Source organism: Microtus ochrogaster, unplaced genomic scaffold, assembly GCF_000317375.1.
Source record: "Microtus ochrogaster isolate Prairie Vole_2 unplaced genomic scaffold, MicOch1.0 UNK21, whole genome shotgun sequence".
Taxonomy (NCBI): domain Eukaryota; kingdom Metazoa; phylum Chordata; class Mammalia; order Rodentia; family Cricetidae; genus Microtus; species Microtus ochrogaster.
The window spans coordinates 780,246-795,826 of NW_004949119.1; the positions used below are offsets into that span (position 1 = coordinate 780,246).

Consider the following 15,581-nt stretch of genomic DNA (forward strand, 5'->3'; position numbering starts at 1 on the left):
GGGATCTGGAGCAGATGGAGGGTTAATGTTAAAGTTGGCGGAAGAGTGCCTAGTCTGTATCAAGCCAGCTTGAATTTTATCTCTATTATCCTTGTTTTTACTGATGTAAGTGGTGTAAGTGGTTGTGCTGGTTACATTGTTACACACGGGGAGCTAGATCTTTCCATTGTCTTGGTTTTTTATTCTCACCTGGAATACTCTAAGTAAATACTGAATTTTTGATTCCTTCCACCCATTCCTCATTTTCAGACTTATTCCTGGAAGGCCACCACAGTCTGTTTTTTCCTATGAGTAGCCAGAGCTCGTACTTACAGCACCAGTGGCTAGAATGCACTAGAACTTTTTGCCCTTCCTGCTTTATCCGAAATCTCTTGGTATCTCTCTCTAGCCTTCTGACTCTGGTGGCTGGGAGGTAGAGCATGCATAGCCAGCCACCCTGCCTCCTGGTGGCCGTACTTAGAATTGGTGCATTGCTCAGCATCCTGGTAAAAAGAATTTATCAAGCCAGGTGGTGGTGGTGCACGCCTTCAATCCCAGCACTCAGGAGGCAGAGGCAGGAGGATCCCTGTGAGTTCGAGGCCAGCCTGGTCTACAAGAGCAAGTTCCAGGACAGACTTGATAGCTAGATTGAAACCCTGTCTCAAAAAACCAAGAAAAAAACTGTACCTCAATTTCAAGACATACTTTGACCATTTCTTTTATAAACAATGACATGGTGACATTGGCTCCAGGCTCCTCTCTTCCTTATGTTCCTCCCTCCTTCCCTTATCTCTCTTGCACAAATATCTTTCTGTAATAGGCAGCGTATGTGGGAAGTTTGGACAACAATCCCTGAAACATCAGGCTTCCTCCGGTTTACTGTGGCTTTGTAGAGCATCTGTGGCTATAGCCTACGTTGTTCCTGCTGCATGGAAATCATAGTCGTGTTCGAAAGGATGAAAACTCCTTATCCCTGTTCCTTGTTCTCTCTCTCCTCCCCCAACCCTTCCGCATGTGAAGGCAAGTGTATGCGCATCCTTTACGTTCAGGTTCCTTAAGAGTTAGCTGTAGACCCTAGATCTTAGCTCCCTGAAGATCATTGCTCTTAGGTCAAATCATACAGAACTGCTAGTGTTTGGTCATTTTCCTTTACTAATCAAATGGTGATTTCATAAAGCACACCCTCATCTGCAAGAATGGTTTGCCTTCACGACTGCTCTCAGCCAAGCTCACCCGTGTTGTAATCAGACCCAGTTGGCAGCGATGACCTGAGCTTCTTGCCAGAAAATATAAAGCAAGTTAATCCCCCAGGCTGCATGTTATTCCTGTACGCTCAGCATCAAATCCTATTTGTTTACGACAGTCCAAGCTGACTCTGCAGAGCAGATGTGGTGTCTGATGCAGTTTAGTGGTGACGATGCTGGAATCCTTTGGCCTTTCTAATGCTTGTTTGTTTAATTTTGCAGTCTTCGTGTATAATAGTGCCAACAGGGGAACTTGTGAACACAGCCATGGCCAGTGCTCCCAGCATGCCTTCTGCACTGACTACGCCACTGGCTTCTGCTGCTACTGCCAGTCCAGGTTTTATGGAAATGGGAAGCACTGTCTGCCAGAAGGTGATTGACAAACTGGGGCTGCTGTGTGAACAGCGTCACCACTTGCCTGTTTCTAGTTACTGTGTGGGCTGTGATTGGTAATCCTTATGTCTGTACTATGTGACTCATAGCACTAATGATTGAATGCCTAAATAACAAATACTTATTTGTTTATTCTCAATTTGAGAATTGACTAGAAATGATTCCACTTGCCCATTCCTAACTCTGTAGAGCTACAGGGGAGGGAAAAGAAGGAGGATAGGAGATATTACAGTATTACAGATAGGCTGGGTCATTAAGTGAGTAGTTGATTGGTTAGAGCATCATCAAAGGTTCTCGTTATGCCTATAATCCTAACACTCGGGAGGGAGGCTGATGCAGGAGGGTCGAGAGTGGAAGGCTAGCCTGGATTTCAAAGTGAGCATCCACAGAGATCTTATTTTAAGAAAACTAACATCAGTAATGATAATATTAAAGTGATTTTTCCAAAGAATGACCATTAGATGTAGTCAGGGGAGTTCTTTTATCTCTGTACACCTGTCCTGACCTTGATGCTGGCAAAAACTGAGAAGATTCTCTTTGCCTTTCAGGAGTACCTCACCGAGTCAATGGGAAAGTGAGTGGGCACCTCCGAGTGGGTCACACTCCTGTGCACTTCACTGATGTGGATCTCCATGCTTACATCGTGGGCAATGATGGCAGAGCCTACACTGCCATCAGCCACATCCCACAGCTGGCAGCCCAGGCCCTTCTCCCTGTCATTCCAATCGGAGGCCTGTTTGGCTGGCTCTTTGCTTTGGAGAAGCCAGGCTCTGAGAATGGCTTCAGCCTCACAGGTGAGTAGAGCTCAAATTTGGCAAATGAGAATTCAAAAGTGATACCTGTGGAACACCTACAGATCCTTTCCTAACTCTTCCTGCATACCCTTGACATACATAGATCATAGCTTTTTTAGGTTGAGTCATGGCTACAGAGGAGGCCATGTAACTGAATGTGGAACTTGCTAAAAAGGTTTCTGATTGCTCAAAAAAATGTATAAACCCACAATGAATACAGGCGTTTCCGACAGCACTTGCCTGTGGTGTGACTCCAAAGCAGCCCTGGCTCTGAGCACACAATGCATACAGTTTGTAAAAGGTTGCCTGGGACACCTGTGCTCAGACTCCAGTCCATTGGAGGTTTTGAATTGCAGCGTTCCTACTGTACATACAAAAATATGCTGCTTTGGTGGCTGGTAACGTTTTCTTTTCTTCTACTGTCATCCCTTAGCAAGTAGGTATCAAGTTAATGTAGCTTTGGATCATTCTCTGTTAATATGTTAGATTTTAAAAAAAAAACTCTTGTCTGAGTTTCAGACTTCCGATTCTTGAAATTTGTAGGTTGTAAGGATTAGGGTGCATTTTCCAACAGTTGCTGAGGTGTCCCTAAACGTACTTCTGCCATTCTGTGACACTTTCAGCATCAATGATTCCAAACTCAAAGCCAGTTGACTCTGAGAAGTCTGAAGATATTCATTCTCCTGCAGTGTGAAATCTTCAGCTAAGAGATAATTCTTTGTATAAAATAACGAGCTAAATAAATAAATATAAAATGAATAGAACAAGCAAGTCCATCTCAGTAAAATGCAAGCTTTCTTTCATTTTTAATAATGGTAAATTTATATGTATATGAAAGCATTGCTTTAAAATATATTTCTTTATGGCCTCTTATCTGTAAATGTGTCTATATCTTACACATATGTATCCAGGCAGAGTAAGGAGGTCTTGGTAAAAGTCATGAGTGGAAGAGTTTAAAGGCTCTGGGAGATCTCTACCGTCCAGACTTAACTGCACACAGATCACCTGGGTGGCTGTGAGACCATAGAGGGCCAGGGTGAAGCTGTGACTTGCCAATGGGTCCTCAGTAGATGTCAGCAGGGGGAACGGGGGAGGGGGTGGCTCCTCGTATAATTGCTAGCAACACGCATTTCCTTTCTTGCACACAAAGGCCTGTAGTGTGAGACAAGTTCTTTCCCCACCTCTTGCTGCACGGCTCAGCTGCCATTTAAAGGATGTATAGTATGTCTCCTTTACTCAAGGTTTAAATGAAACCATGTGTCAAAAGTAGTTAAAATATAGTATGCAAAGTTAAACTTGAATTTTTGGAAAAAAGAAGTTTTAAAATATAAGTATATATATTACATAGGATATACGTGACTAAAGTATTCATAATTTATATGAATTTTAAATTTACTGAATATCCTGGTTTATGTGGGATTTGCTAACCTGGCAAGCTGAGAAAGAAAGTCCTGCATTATCTCTTACAAAATATAGACTCCCATAAAGAAAACAGGGCAGGGGCAATTGAAACTCTTTGAGTGATGCTCAAAGTGTCAAATGGGGGTAAACGCGAACCAAATAATGGCAAGCTAACTCTGAATAGAGTATTGTAAGTTTTTTCTTTATTAAAAGGGAAAACTCCTGGAACAGGAATGGGGTACAACATCAAGGTATGGAGCATGGGAAGAACAGGCTAAGCTGGGTGAGATCGTGATTTTTGGTACCCTAAGTCATGCCCCAACCAGGTCCAACCTCTTAAAGGTTCCCCATTACCTCCCTCTTTTGTCTAAATAAGAGAGTTCCAAAACCAATACAAAACTATATACACTTCTTAAGAACAGATATGATATCGAGTATAAAAAATAGAATTACAACCAACATAAACAATATTAAGCAAGGAATATATGCTAAATGTTTTAATAATCATTCTATCCTAAGGAGTTTAAGTCTTGTATTAGAAATGGCTTGGCTAGATCATAAGAAGAAGGTAACTATGACTATCTAATCTTCAAACCTATCCAAAGCCTGAGAAGGAAGATAATAATATTTCTTGAGTAGGCAGGAAGTGCAATCAAGCAGTTTCCAAGATGTGCAGTAGATACCAGACAACTGGCTACCTGGGCAATCACCCAAAGTCTCATTTGCAATGTTGAAGCAACCAACTTTGGCTAAGGCCTAGAGTAACTGACAGACCCTTTTCCGAAGCAGAAAAATTTTCATAACCATCTGACCTTGTCTTAGCAAAATTTACCAGTCTTTTTTCCTGTATCCTGCTTGTCCTGTTCAGATATCATGTATTTTCTCAGTGGTTGAGGCATGCGCAGTTCCTTGCCCAAAGGCCAGTTTTGCCAAGAAGAAAACAAGCTCCAAGTGAAGTGTCCTTAGTGCTCAACATTCTCTCAGGAATAGATTGGTGCTGCCAGGAGCAATCATGTCTGATGTCAACAGAAACCTAAGTTATTTAAATGCCATGTTCTACAGGTCTTTGAAGTGGTTGAAGTTCACATATCTATTCAGAATACAATCTCTATGTATCTAAAGAACCTAATTAGTCTGACTATAAGTATGACAAACATGAATGACTATTGACCTATAATACTTAATACCTATATAACTTTAAGACTAAGACTTTATATTAGAATATTAAACAGTCTTTAAACAACTGTGCAGTAAATAAGGACAATGACCTCAAAATGTAAACAGTATATAAGTATCTTCGTCAGAGGTAGAACTATATAATGCAATATGATAAATCCTAAAATTGTATCAATATACACAATGTCTTAAGCAGAGATAGAAACATGCATGCATACAATCTGACAAAATAACTTTGCATAGTTATTTGTAAAATAACTTTATAAATATTGTAAACAGAAATAGGAGCATATTCAATATAGCAAATATAATTTGAACTTATATCAATATACAAGAATATATAGCAATGTAAATTGTCCATAAATAGTAACTTACAATATTCACTCTTACTCACTATTATTATATTATGTTATATTATGTTAGTGTGGGTAAACTCACACTAATCATCCTCCATGTCATCCAGAACAGCATGGTTTTTTTTACAGTAGGCAGTGGATTTTTAATTTTTCTGGTGAAACATGTTCTCCACAGTGATTGGGAATGACTTGACCATGTTTGATATGGGGACCTGTGAAAGATCCCCCAAGACGTTTTCCAATGTTATCAGGTTGCCTTGTCTGTCTTTTGTTGATCTACATTTATTGGCCCAATGTCAGCATTTGCCACATCGCCTACATATCCCAGAATGCTGAGACCAGCTATTCTTGTCATTTCCATAGGAGACATTATTCCTAGGAATTCCTTGTCTACAGTCCCTTCTCAGATGTCCTATTCTACCACAATTAAAACATTTGGCATCTTGGTGTCTCCATCTGGTGCTGATCTAACCTTTAAAGGCCCAAGGATCTTTCTGTATTCTAAGTTGGCATTTTTAAAAGCAAGAGATTTAATAAGTACTCATCTAAGCTTCTGACTCTTGTTACACCTACTTGTATAGCCTTAGTTAATCTTTGTAAAAAGTCACTAAAGGGTTTTCTCTGGCCCTGTTTAACCCTAGTATATGATTTAATTCTCTTTTTTGGTTCCTGAATCCTGTCCCAAGTATTAAAAGGTGCTGGGCTACACAGGGACAAGGTGTGTTTGTTGTAGAGAGCCTGGTCCTGAGGATCAGAGTAATGGCCCTCTCCAAGAATTTGATCTTGGGAAGCCTCAAATCCTTTTGCTTTTCCCTGTTGTTCTAAAATTTTTGCCTCTTTTCACCAATAACACTTTCAAAGCACCTGAGGTCCATCTTCTAGGACAGCTGAGATTAATTGAAGCCAATCCTGTGGGGTAGTCTTATTGTTTGAAGCCCACGTTTTCACCGTTTCCCTAACAAATGGCAAATGTGGGTCATAAGATACTATTGCTTGTTTAATTTCTTCTAGATTGTTCATACTTATAGGTTGCCATGTATATTCTTTGACTACCTTAGGGTATTTTGTGCCAGAGGGAATTACTGGATAGGCAGCTGAAACTCTGGGAAAGTCACCCTGGAGTCTGGCACATACTAAAGAAGCTAAATCCTGTCCTTGTACCTTCTGTCCCTGCTCATCAGTTTTGATCATTTCCTCAATCTTTTTAAATCTCTTTACCACTGCCTTTTGTAAAGTCTAAATCTCCTGGCCAGTGTTTCATTTTTTTTTCAGTTTTTTTTTTTATTGAGAAAAGGGAAAAAAAACAAGTTTCCACCTCCTCCCAGCCTCCCATTTCCCTCCCCCTCCTCCCACCCTTCCCCCCCTCTCCACCCCTTCTCCCCCTCCCCCCACTCCTCTCCCCCTCCCTCTCCAGTCCAATGGGCAGTCAGGGTTCCCTGCCCTGTGGTAAGTCCTAGGTCCTCCCCCCTCCGTCCATGTCTAGGAAGGTGAACATCCAAACTGGCTAGGCGCCCACAAAGCCAGCACATTAAGTAGGATCAAAACCCCGTGCCATTGTCCTTGGCTTCTCATCAGCCCTCATTGTTTGCCATGTTCAGAGAGTCCGGTTTTATCCCATGCTTTTTCAGTCACAGTCCAGCTGGCCTTGGTGAGCCCCCAGTAGATCAGCTACACTGTCTCAGTGGGTGGGTGCACCCCTCGTGGTCCTGACTTCTTTGCTCAGGTTCTCCCTCCTTCTGCTCCTCATTGGGACCTTGAGAGCTTAGTCCAGTGCTCCAGTGTGGGTCTCTGTCTCTATCTCCATCCATCACCAGATGAAGGTTCTATGGTGATATGCAAGATATTCGTCAGTATTGCTATAGGATAGGCTCATTACAGGTTCCCTATCCTCAGCTGCCCAAGGAACTAACTGGGGACATCGCCTTGGGCTCCTGGGAGCCACTCTAGGTTCAAGTCTCTTGCCAACCCTAAGGTGGCTCCCTTATCTAAGAATTGTGCTTCCGTGCTCCCCTATCCAACCTTACTTTATCCCAATCATCCTTTTTCCTCAAGTTCCCCTCATCCTCCCCTTCTCCCTTTTCTCTCCCCATTACCCCTTACCCCCATCCCATCCCCACTCCCAAGATCCCAGTGTTTCATTTTAATGCCCTTATTGAGGATTCTCAGGTATGAAATTTGTTCAGTAAAGATACATCTCATCTTTGGACATAATTTTGATGGTGTGCATATTAACTTCTTGGAGAGATACCTTATCCATTAATCTATCAGAACTTTTTATAGATTTCGATTAAATTCAGCAGCATGAATTCTTTCAGATAATGTCTCGGCACCCTTCAACATTGACTGGATTTTGTCTGTAAAATTAATGCTATTCCTCTCCATATTGTTAAGTTTTCCAACTAGCTGTTCATTATTAGTCTGTAAAGACTGTATCATTTTTAAAAGTGCCTCATTCTTGGCTCTGTTATCAAACCATTTTCTTAACAAGGTAATATTAAAAACAAAACTAATTTCCAAAATCAAATAAATGAATGTATAAGGAAAACCATATAAGCCTTGCAGAATACCATCTATGGCATAAGCAAAATGATTATTAAATTCTTAAATGGTAATATTATTAGTCATCTTAAAATTTTTTTTATCTTACCTGTTGTAAGGCAATTACAATAAATTGGAGTGGGTGTAATAATCTTAAAGGCCATTGGCTAAAGGAGGATTCGAGAACTTTGGGAGAGCAGGAGGTCTGTAGCTGGGACTGAACACAAGCTGCCATGCTCTCCTTAGGTACTGTCTCCATCAGAAACGAGAAGAGGACATACACACTAGTGACTGGCTGCTTGAAGCCAAGCCTCTTCTACGATAAGGAGGTAGTCTACCACCCAAGCCCCAGCCAATCCTCAGAATGATTTATTTAAACAAGACCTCTTGTCACCCACTTTCTGCAGGTGCTACTTTTGTGCATGAGGTGGAAGTTACTTTTTACCCCGGAGAGGAGAGGGTTCGTATCACTCAGACTGCTGAGGGGCTTGACCCAGAGAACTATCTGAGCGTTAAGACCAACATTGAGGGTCAGGTGCCCTTCATTCTGGCGAATTCCACAGTTCTCATTGCTCCATACAAAGAGCTTTATCATCACGGGGACGCAGGTATGTGTGAGTTTCCACCGCTGTAAAGTGGACATGGTATCTGCCTCAACGAGATAGTGACAAGGCTTAAAACACAGGAACGTCTTGGAACACAAAGTGACACTGATATAATTTTGTTCTTGTTTTTTAGAAAGTATTCACCATGTAGGCAAGCAGAGAAATGACTCCTGAACATAAGGATGTCAATATCTTTGCACATTATTTTCTGGAGGCAATAACTGCCCTCTCAGGCATGGACTGTATTGACAATGAAGATTCATGATTGTCCTGTAACTGTTTCAGCTGATGATTTTAGTTTACTTTGAACTAAATACAAAGATGCTTTTACAGTGCTATGAAACGAACCTGGGATTTGGAGTCAACGCAAAATTTATTCACATCCTAGGTTTGCCATTTAAAGTCTATGGAGAAAAAAAAATCAACAGAAAGCCTACTTTCTTCTCTTTTAGCATGAGAATAAAAACATCTTTTCTGATTGCCTAACACAGTTGGTAAATTTCATAAGGTGTAATAAGCTGTATGTGTGTCCAGCCTGCAGCCTGGAGGCTACATCTGTCTCAGAGTAACTAGCTATAAATACAGTCCAACACATTTGTAGATGATAGTGTTGTGTCACAATGTCAAAAGCCTGACACATTTATATGCAGTACTAGCCACATGCACGATGCTCCAGCGGTCACTGTTGTCATCTTGAATTTGGTCTGGCCCCCAGCTTCCAGCATGAGAGCTGGATACGGAGAAAAGTCTAGAACATAGAACCTGACTGTGACCAGAATATACTGGGGCCGGTCCTGACATGACTCCCAGCCAGAGAGGAGCAACTTTTTCCTCGGCTGGTGTCTTCCCAGCTAACCAAAGTACAGAGCATTTGGAGTATTCCTTTTGTGGAATGTGTCTCAGATCTTGAGACATACTGAGTTACAGTTCTACCACATCCAAGCCCCACGTCTTGGGCTGTTCATCTAAACTCTGTGGTCTCTGCACACACTGTCAGTGCCTGTCTTGCACAGCTACGAGGAACAAAGTAGGTAGTGTGAAGATAGCTCTCAGCACACCAGTGGCTCTCAGCACACCAGCACATCATAATGCTTGTTCTTAGTGTGGTGGTTGTTTCCCCTCCTCAGCAGTACGGCTTTGTCTCCACTCAGGTTCAAGGGGGTTCTAGGTCTTTCCTTCCAAGCTTCCTGTTGAGCTCAGGAAGTTCTCAGTGGAACCTGCTCCAGGAATGGGGTGAAAAACGGTAGAAAAAAAAAATACTTCTAATATGAACATTTTTGGTTTTGGTATTTTAAAAGTTTACCAGTTTGCTTGTAAAATGTTCATTACAGCTGTGACCTCTTCCAGTTCCAGAAGTTTCTCTCTCACTTCTGGTTCTATCAACCAAACATGGTCCTACCACATAGACCAGAACATCACTTATAAGGCATGCCGGCATGCCCCCAGACACTTGGCCATCCCTGCCACCCAGCAGCTGACTGTGGATCGGGCTTTTGCTTTATACAGTGAGGATGAAGGTGTGCTGAGATTTGCTGTGACCAATCAGATTGGCCCTGTGGAAGGTATGTATATTATTTTTGTTGGGCAAAAATAATATCCTTTCTTAGAAGCCATCAAACAGTTTTGGTGCGATTAAAGTTCTTTGAGTTCCAGATATAAAGTCAATAAAGCGTGGCCCTGTGTAGACAGGCAAGTGTAGAACTTCGAGAACATAGCCCCTGCCAAATGTCAGAAACTAAAGTATGGCACCTGGGGCTGGGTGGTACCAGTCAGCCTTTTCCCCTGATATGTGAATAGAGATTTAAGTCAGTGGAATTTAAGTGAGAATCTAAAAGTTAAATGCTCATGTTTGCAGTCAGTTCAACACAAATTTTAGTTATTATTGTGTATAATGGGGTAGGTGTATGTGTATTGTGGCATGTATGCATTGGTGTTCACAGCAAGTTCGTGGAATCCATTCTCTTCTGCTTTTACATGAGTTCTGGGGATTGGACTCAGGTTTCCAAACTTTCTCAGCATGGCCTTTACCTACTGAGCCAGCCTCAGATTTTTTTTTTTTTTTGACAAAGACATCAAAATAGTTCAATAGGAGAATAAGTCTTTTAAACAGGTGATGTTGAAACAACTTTCCAAATGCAAAGGAATGAAGAAGTGGGAACCCTATCTTGCCTCAGGTGTAAACAAAACCCAGCTCAAAGTGGGCCAGAGATGTAAATGTAAGACCTAAACTTACATGTACTAAAGGCTTTGTCTTCAGATGGCCATGCTATTTGGGAGGTTCTGGAAACTTTAGGAGAAGGGCACCAGCTGGAAGAAGTAGATCATGGGGTCATAACCTCATGGGTTATATCTTGTCCTATCTTCCGCAGTCATGAGTGGCCTCTGCCACATACTGCTGTCATGGTCTCCTTTACCACAATCAGAAGCAATAGAGTCAGACTGTAGGCTAAAACCTGAGCTAGAATAAGTCTGTTCTTTCTATATTTTGTGACAGTGATGATAATACTAACACAGCAGCATTGTTCAAAATAGCCAATAGGTAGATGCAACCTAGATGAATATCAACCAGTGAACACATACAAAATAGTCCTAAAGCCAAACAATAAAATATTACTCAGTCATTAAAAGAAATGGAGTACTCGTTCATCCTACAGCTTGGGTTGCACTTGATAGCATTGTGCTAAGTGAAAAAAGCCACAATGCATAATTCCATGGACAGAGAATGTCCAAATCCAGAGAGATAACCAAGTAGACTAACAGTTGTTAATGGACAAGAGAGGATAGACAAGGTCACTTAAGACGGTAGGGTTTCTTCTAAGATGATAAATGTCCTAGTAATCAACCATTATGGTAATTGTGCAGCCTAGAAACATCTCTCTGTATGTCGGCAGGAATCCGCCACGCTCTCCCACCTGCCCAAGCCTAGTAGGCCTGATCCCACCACCTGCCCAGGCAGGAAGAGCCGAGCCACTTGGCATGGTCTCAGCTACTTTCCTCCCAACCCCAAGTGGGCACACAAACACCCGGACCCACAAATGCTCCATAGCCAGAGTTTGCACCAGTGGCAGGGCCCAGGAAGCCTTATTTTAAAATGGCGCAGCTTTTTTTCTGTTGCTGCTGCTGAGTCAGGAAAATCTCTCTGTGGCATGCTGCCAGCAAACAGCAAAAAGCTGTGTTGTTAAACTGTTCTATTTTTTTTTTTTTGGCATGTCTAGAATTAAGCTCTCTCAGGTTTTTAAGTGGATTTAGTTCATCACGTTGGCGCCAGTTGTTACAAGGAGAGGGTCCCTTGTTTGTTCCGGCCACCCAGCTAGTTTACACCCGAAATAACTACACAGAAAACTATATTAATTAAAACACTGCTTGGCCATTAGCTCTAATTTTTTATTGGCTAACTCTTACATATTAGTTTAACCCATCTCCTTTAATCTGTGTATCACCACGTGGCTGTGGCTTGCCGGAGATTCTAACCAGCGTCCATCTCAGGCAGAGGATCCATGGCTTCTCCCACTCTGCCCTTCTTTCCAGCCTTCAGTTCTGTCTTCTCCACCTACCTAAGTTCTGCCCTATCAGGCCCAAAGCAGTTTCTTTATTCATTAACCAATGAAAGCAACACATGAACAGAAGAACCTTTTACACCGTGTCCTAGGCAAGCTGGGATGGGCCTGCAAAGGAAGTCGACAAAAAAGTCAAGGTGATAATTGAATTTTCTAAACCAATTCACCGTGCTTTCCCCTAGGAGAAGAGGTCTGTGAAGATAGAGAGACTGGCTCCTGCGCTCAGTTTGTTGTTAACACTGCGAGCCCAGAGTCAGCATCTGTAAGAGGTGACTGAGAAATCTGTGTTGTCTTTGGAGCTCAAGGCCCCTTACGCCTCCAGAGATTAAGTATGGGTGTTGACTCAGCCATACGTTAGCAACAGAGGAAGCTGATGGGATCTTGGTTGAAAGGAGAAGCCTGAGTTTATTAGTTTGGTTGCTTTGGATATAGGAAACTGATCCAACTATATAGGGTGAAATAGGATACCAATCTAAGCATTGGGCAGTCAAAGATAATATTACAATGTAGTAAATTAATGCATGAAGATGCCACTTGATTTTTTTCTTGTGGAATATTACTCTACCTATGTAAAAGTGTGTTACATTTGCTTATGCTGCATTTGTTTAATTATGCAAAGGTGTGTTGCTTTTGTTTATGCTGAATTTGTTTAATTATGTAAAGATGTGTTGCCTGTCACCTTGCCTGTCTAAGGCACCTAACTGATCTAATAAAAAGCTGAATGGCAAATAGCTGGGCAATAGAGGAATAGGCGGGGCTGGCGGGACACAGAATAAGTGGGAGAAATCTAGACTTGAGAGAAGAGGAGAGAATGAAGGAGAAAGTGGGAGATGCCCCTGGCCGGCCAGTCAGACACAGTAAGACATACCAAATGAAAGGTAAAAAGATTCAAGGCAAAACATAGATAAAGAGAAATGGGTTAATACAACTTATAAGAGCTAGAAAGAAATGAGCATATCAAATAATAAACTGAGCTTTTAGTTATATAAATAACTAAGAAGTCCCCATGTCATGATTTGGGAGCTGGTTGGTGGCCCAAAAGAAAGCCTGTAAATCAAGAAGGAAGAGCACAACTGTATTTCATAAGGAGAGAGAAAAGCACCTGTAGAACACAGCCCCGCCCCTCACATCTGCCCTTCCAGATGGAGGCATCAAGACTATAAGAAGAACCATTAGAGTAGCAGTTCTCCACCCCACAGGGGTCACATATCAAGTATCCTGCATATTGGGTACTTACATTACGATTTGTAACAGTAGCAAAATTACCGTTACGAAGTAGCAATGAGGTAACCACCAGATGAGGAATTGTATTAAAAGGTCACAGCATTAGCAAGGTTGAAAACCACTATATTGGAGGAGGAACCACCAACACCATTGAGTCCTTTGGAATCATTTAGGGAAACAGTTTATCTTTGGGTCTCTTTTTACAAAAAAAGAGTAAGCCAGCAAAAAAAGTACCAGTTGCTAGTTAGTTTTATGAGCTTCTTTCTCACCCAGACAAATAATATTTAATAAATAGCATGCTATATTGCCATGCATTGTCCTTAGTACCTTACATGAATTATCTAGTCCCCACAGCAACCTCTACTCAACCAGGACTGTACTGTTATCACCCCTTTATAGATGTAAAACTTGAGGTGTTGAGGGAGGTAAAACACTCAAAAACACAGCTGGTAAGCACCAGGCTGGGACTCAAACCCTGGCTCTGGGCACCACACACTGCAGCTGCAGCATGTGGGCTCTGTCAGCTTCACAGAAGCCTCATAGGATAGTCGGAGATTTCATCGGAGTGTGGGGTTCAACCTTTTGTGACTGAACCATGTTTTACCCACAGAGGTACCATTCATTATTCCTGAACTTGAACGATAGAAAAGCACAGGCACCAAAAGTAAACCCTCTTCCACTCTGTCACCGCATTTGAAGGCTTAGGCTTTTCTAAGAAGAGGGACTGCTGACAGGCTGGAAGGCATGCTAAGCCATAACCTTGCAGCAATGTGGGCACTGTGTGGTTTTGTAAGGTGGAGATACAATTAGTGTGATTTCCCGGCGAGGAAGAGAAGGCTGTAATCCTTGCTGTCCTCCAGCCACAGTTGTCTGTTCCTTGTAGTATGTTTGTGGTGTTGTCACAGAACAGGACCCAAGCTTCCATCCTTCCTCTCCAGGGATACTTGGGGAGATGTTTGGGCAGAGGGCCGTTGAATTCGCATCAGTGAATTCAGCCGTTAGGGATGGCTCCTTTAAGGAAACCATTTTTCCCTTTCTAATTGAGTCAATTGTTCCAGCTCCCCTGTCAGAGAGTCTCTAGTTTAAGTGGGTGAAATATGAATGGCTTAAGAATATCCTTGACTTAACTGCAAGAGGAGAGAGCCAGCAGACTTAGAAATTATGAATAGTAAAGTGGTTTTAGGTATGTTTTCTCAAGATGTTTCTGGAAGCCACACTTAGTGGCTGTGTGCAGAAGGGCTCACTGAAATAGCTGATTTTTAAGTTTTTGTCTTTTTTTGTCATTTTTCTTAATAACGGGCTCTGCATTTTCCCTTTGCACTGGATTCTGAATTATATTACTAACTGTATTGCTTGTGATTATGGACATATTTGGGTTGATGTAAGTACAGTAGTTTAAGAGTGCAGGTGGCGCACACCTTTAATCCCAGCACTCGGGAGGCAGAGGCAGGCTGATCTCTGTGAGTTCGAGGCCACCCTGGTCTACAAGAGCTAGTTCCGGGACAGGCACCAAAGCTACAGAGAAACCCTGTCTCAAAAAAACAAACAAACAAAAAATGGAGGTCAACTCTGGTCTGCTTCTAAAGTTCTCGCTTTATTTAATGCCTAGCGGGGAGATAAACTCTAACGTACATATACACTTATGAATCTTTCCTGGATTATGCTGTGGTCAAAGTTTAATGTTGGAAAAGGCTGCTGTATAAGAAGGTTAAGTATCAGCATTTATAAATTAAAGCATTTTGAAGATGACTATTCCCTTTGGAATATATTTTAATATGAGGAAATGATTGTGGGGAGAATGGGGTTCTTGTCTTTCATGGGGCCTTCACATGACCCTGTTAGTGAAAATCTGGCTGGAGACTGACTTCAGGAACTCTTGTCTGTGTGCCCAAGTTAACTGAGCGCTGCTTCACTAAGGCTGGGTTTTCCTCCCTGGGCCAAGAGGTCGAGAAGGAGGCATTCCCAGGATAGCTGTCCCACTCTTTTGTTTGTCAGAGATTCCCTTCCCTCTGCCAGCACTGAGGTGAACTGAGGACAAACTCAGCCAATCTCATATTCAGGTCCTGCTGGGGAAACCGATAATGAATGTTCTGCAGTGGAAATGCACCATGCTGTTTGTTATAGTGTGGATGGGAGGAGTTTACCGAGAGCGGAGCCATCTCAGTCAAGGCACCACCGTTTACAACAGACTATTAAAGAAAACCAGAAAAATCTAACTTTTGTAGCAGGAAGGTCAGAGTGCTAGGGAGACGAAGACGCAAAGGCCTGGGGAAGCTCAGCCCCGGAAGCAGGGGCCTGGGAGGAAGCTCAGCCC

The 15,581-nt window shown here is 42.2% G+C and overlaps 1 protein-coding gene across 1 annotated transcript in view; it reads left to right on the top strand.

Annotated features, from left to right (window-relative positions):
- Nid2 (nidogen 2) overlaps nt 1-15,581 on the top strand; it is a 63,695-nt gene that overhangs the window by 24,531 nt on the left and 23,583 nt on the right. Inside the window, exons 5-8 of the mRNA XM_013353986.2 lie at nt 1,446-1,595; nt 2,165-2,410; nt 8,289-8,489; nt 9,818-10,048. Coding sequence (XP_013209440.1) covers nt 1,446-1,595; nt 2,165-2,410; nt 8,289-8,489; nt 9,818-10,048 — 828 coding nt within the window. The remainder of the gene's footprint in view (nt 1-1,445; nt 1,596-2,164; nt 2,411-8,288; nt 8,490-9,817; nt 10,049-15,581) is intronic.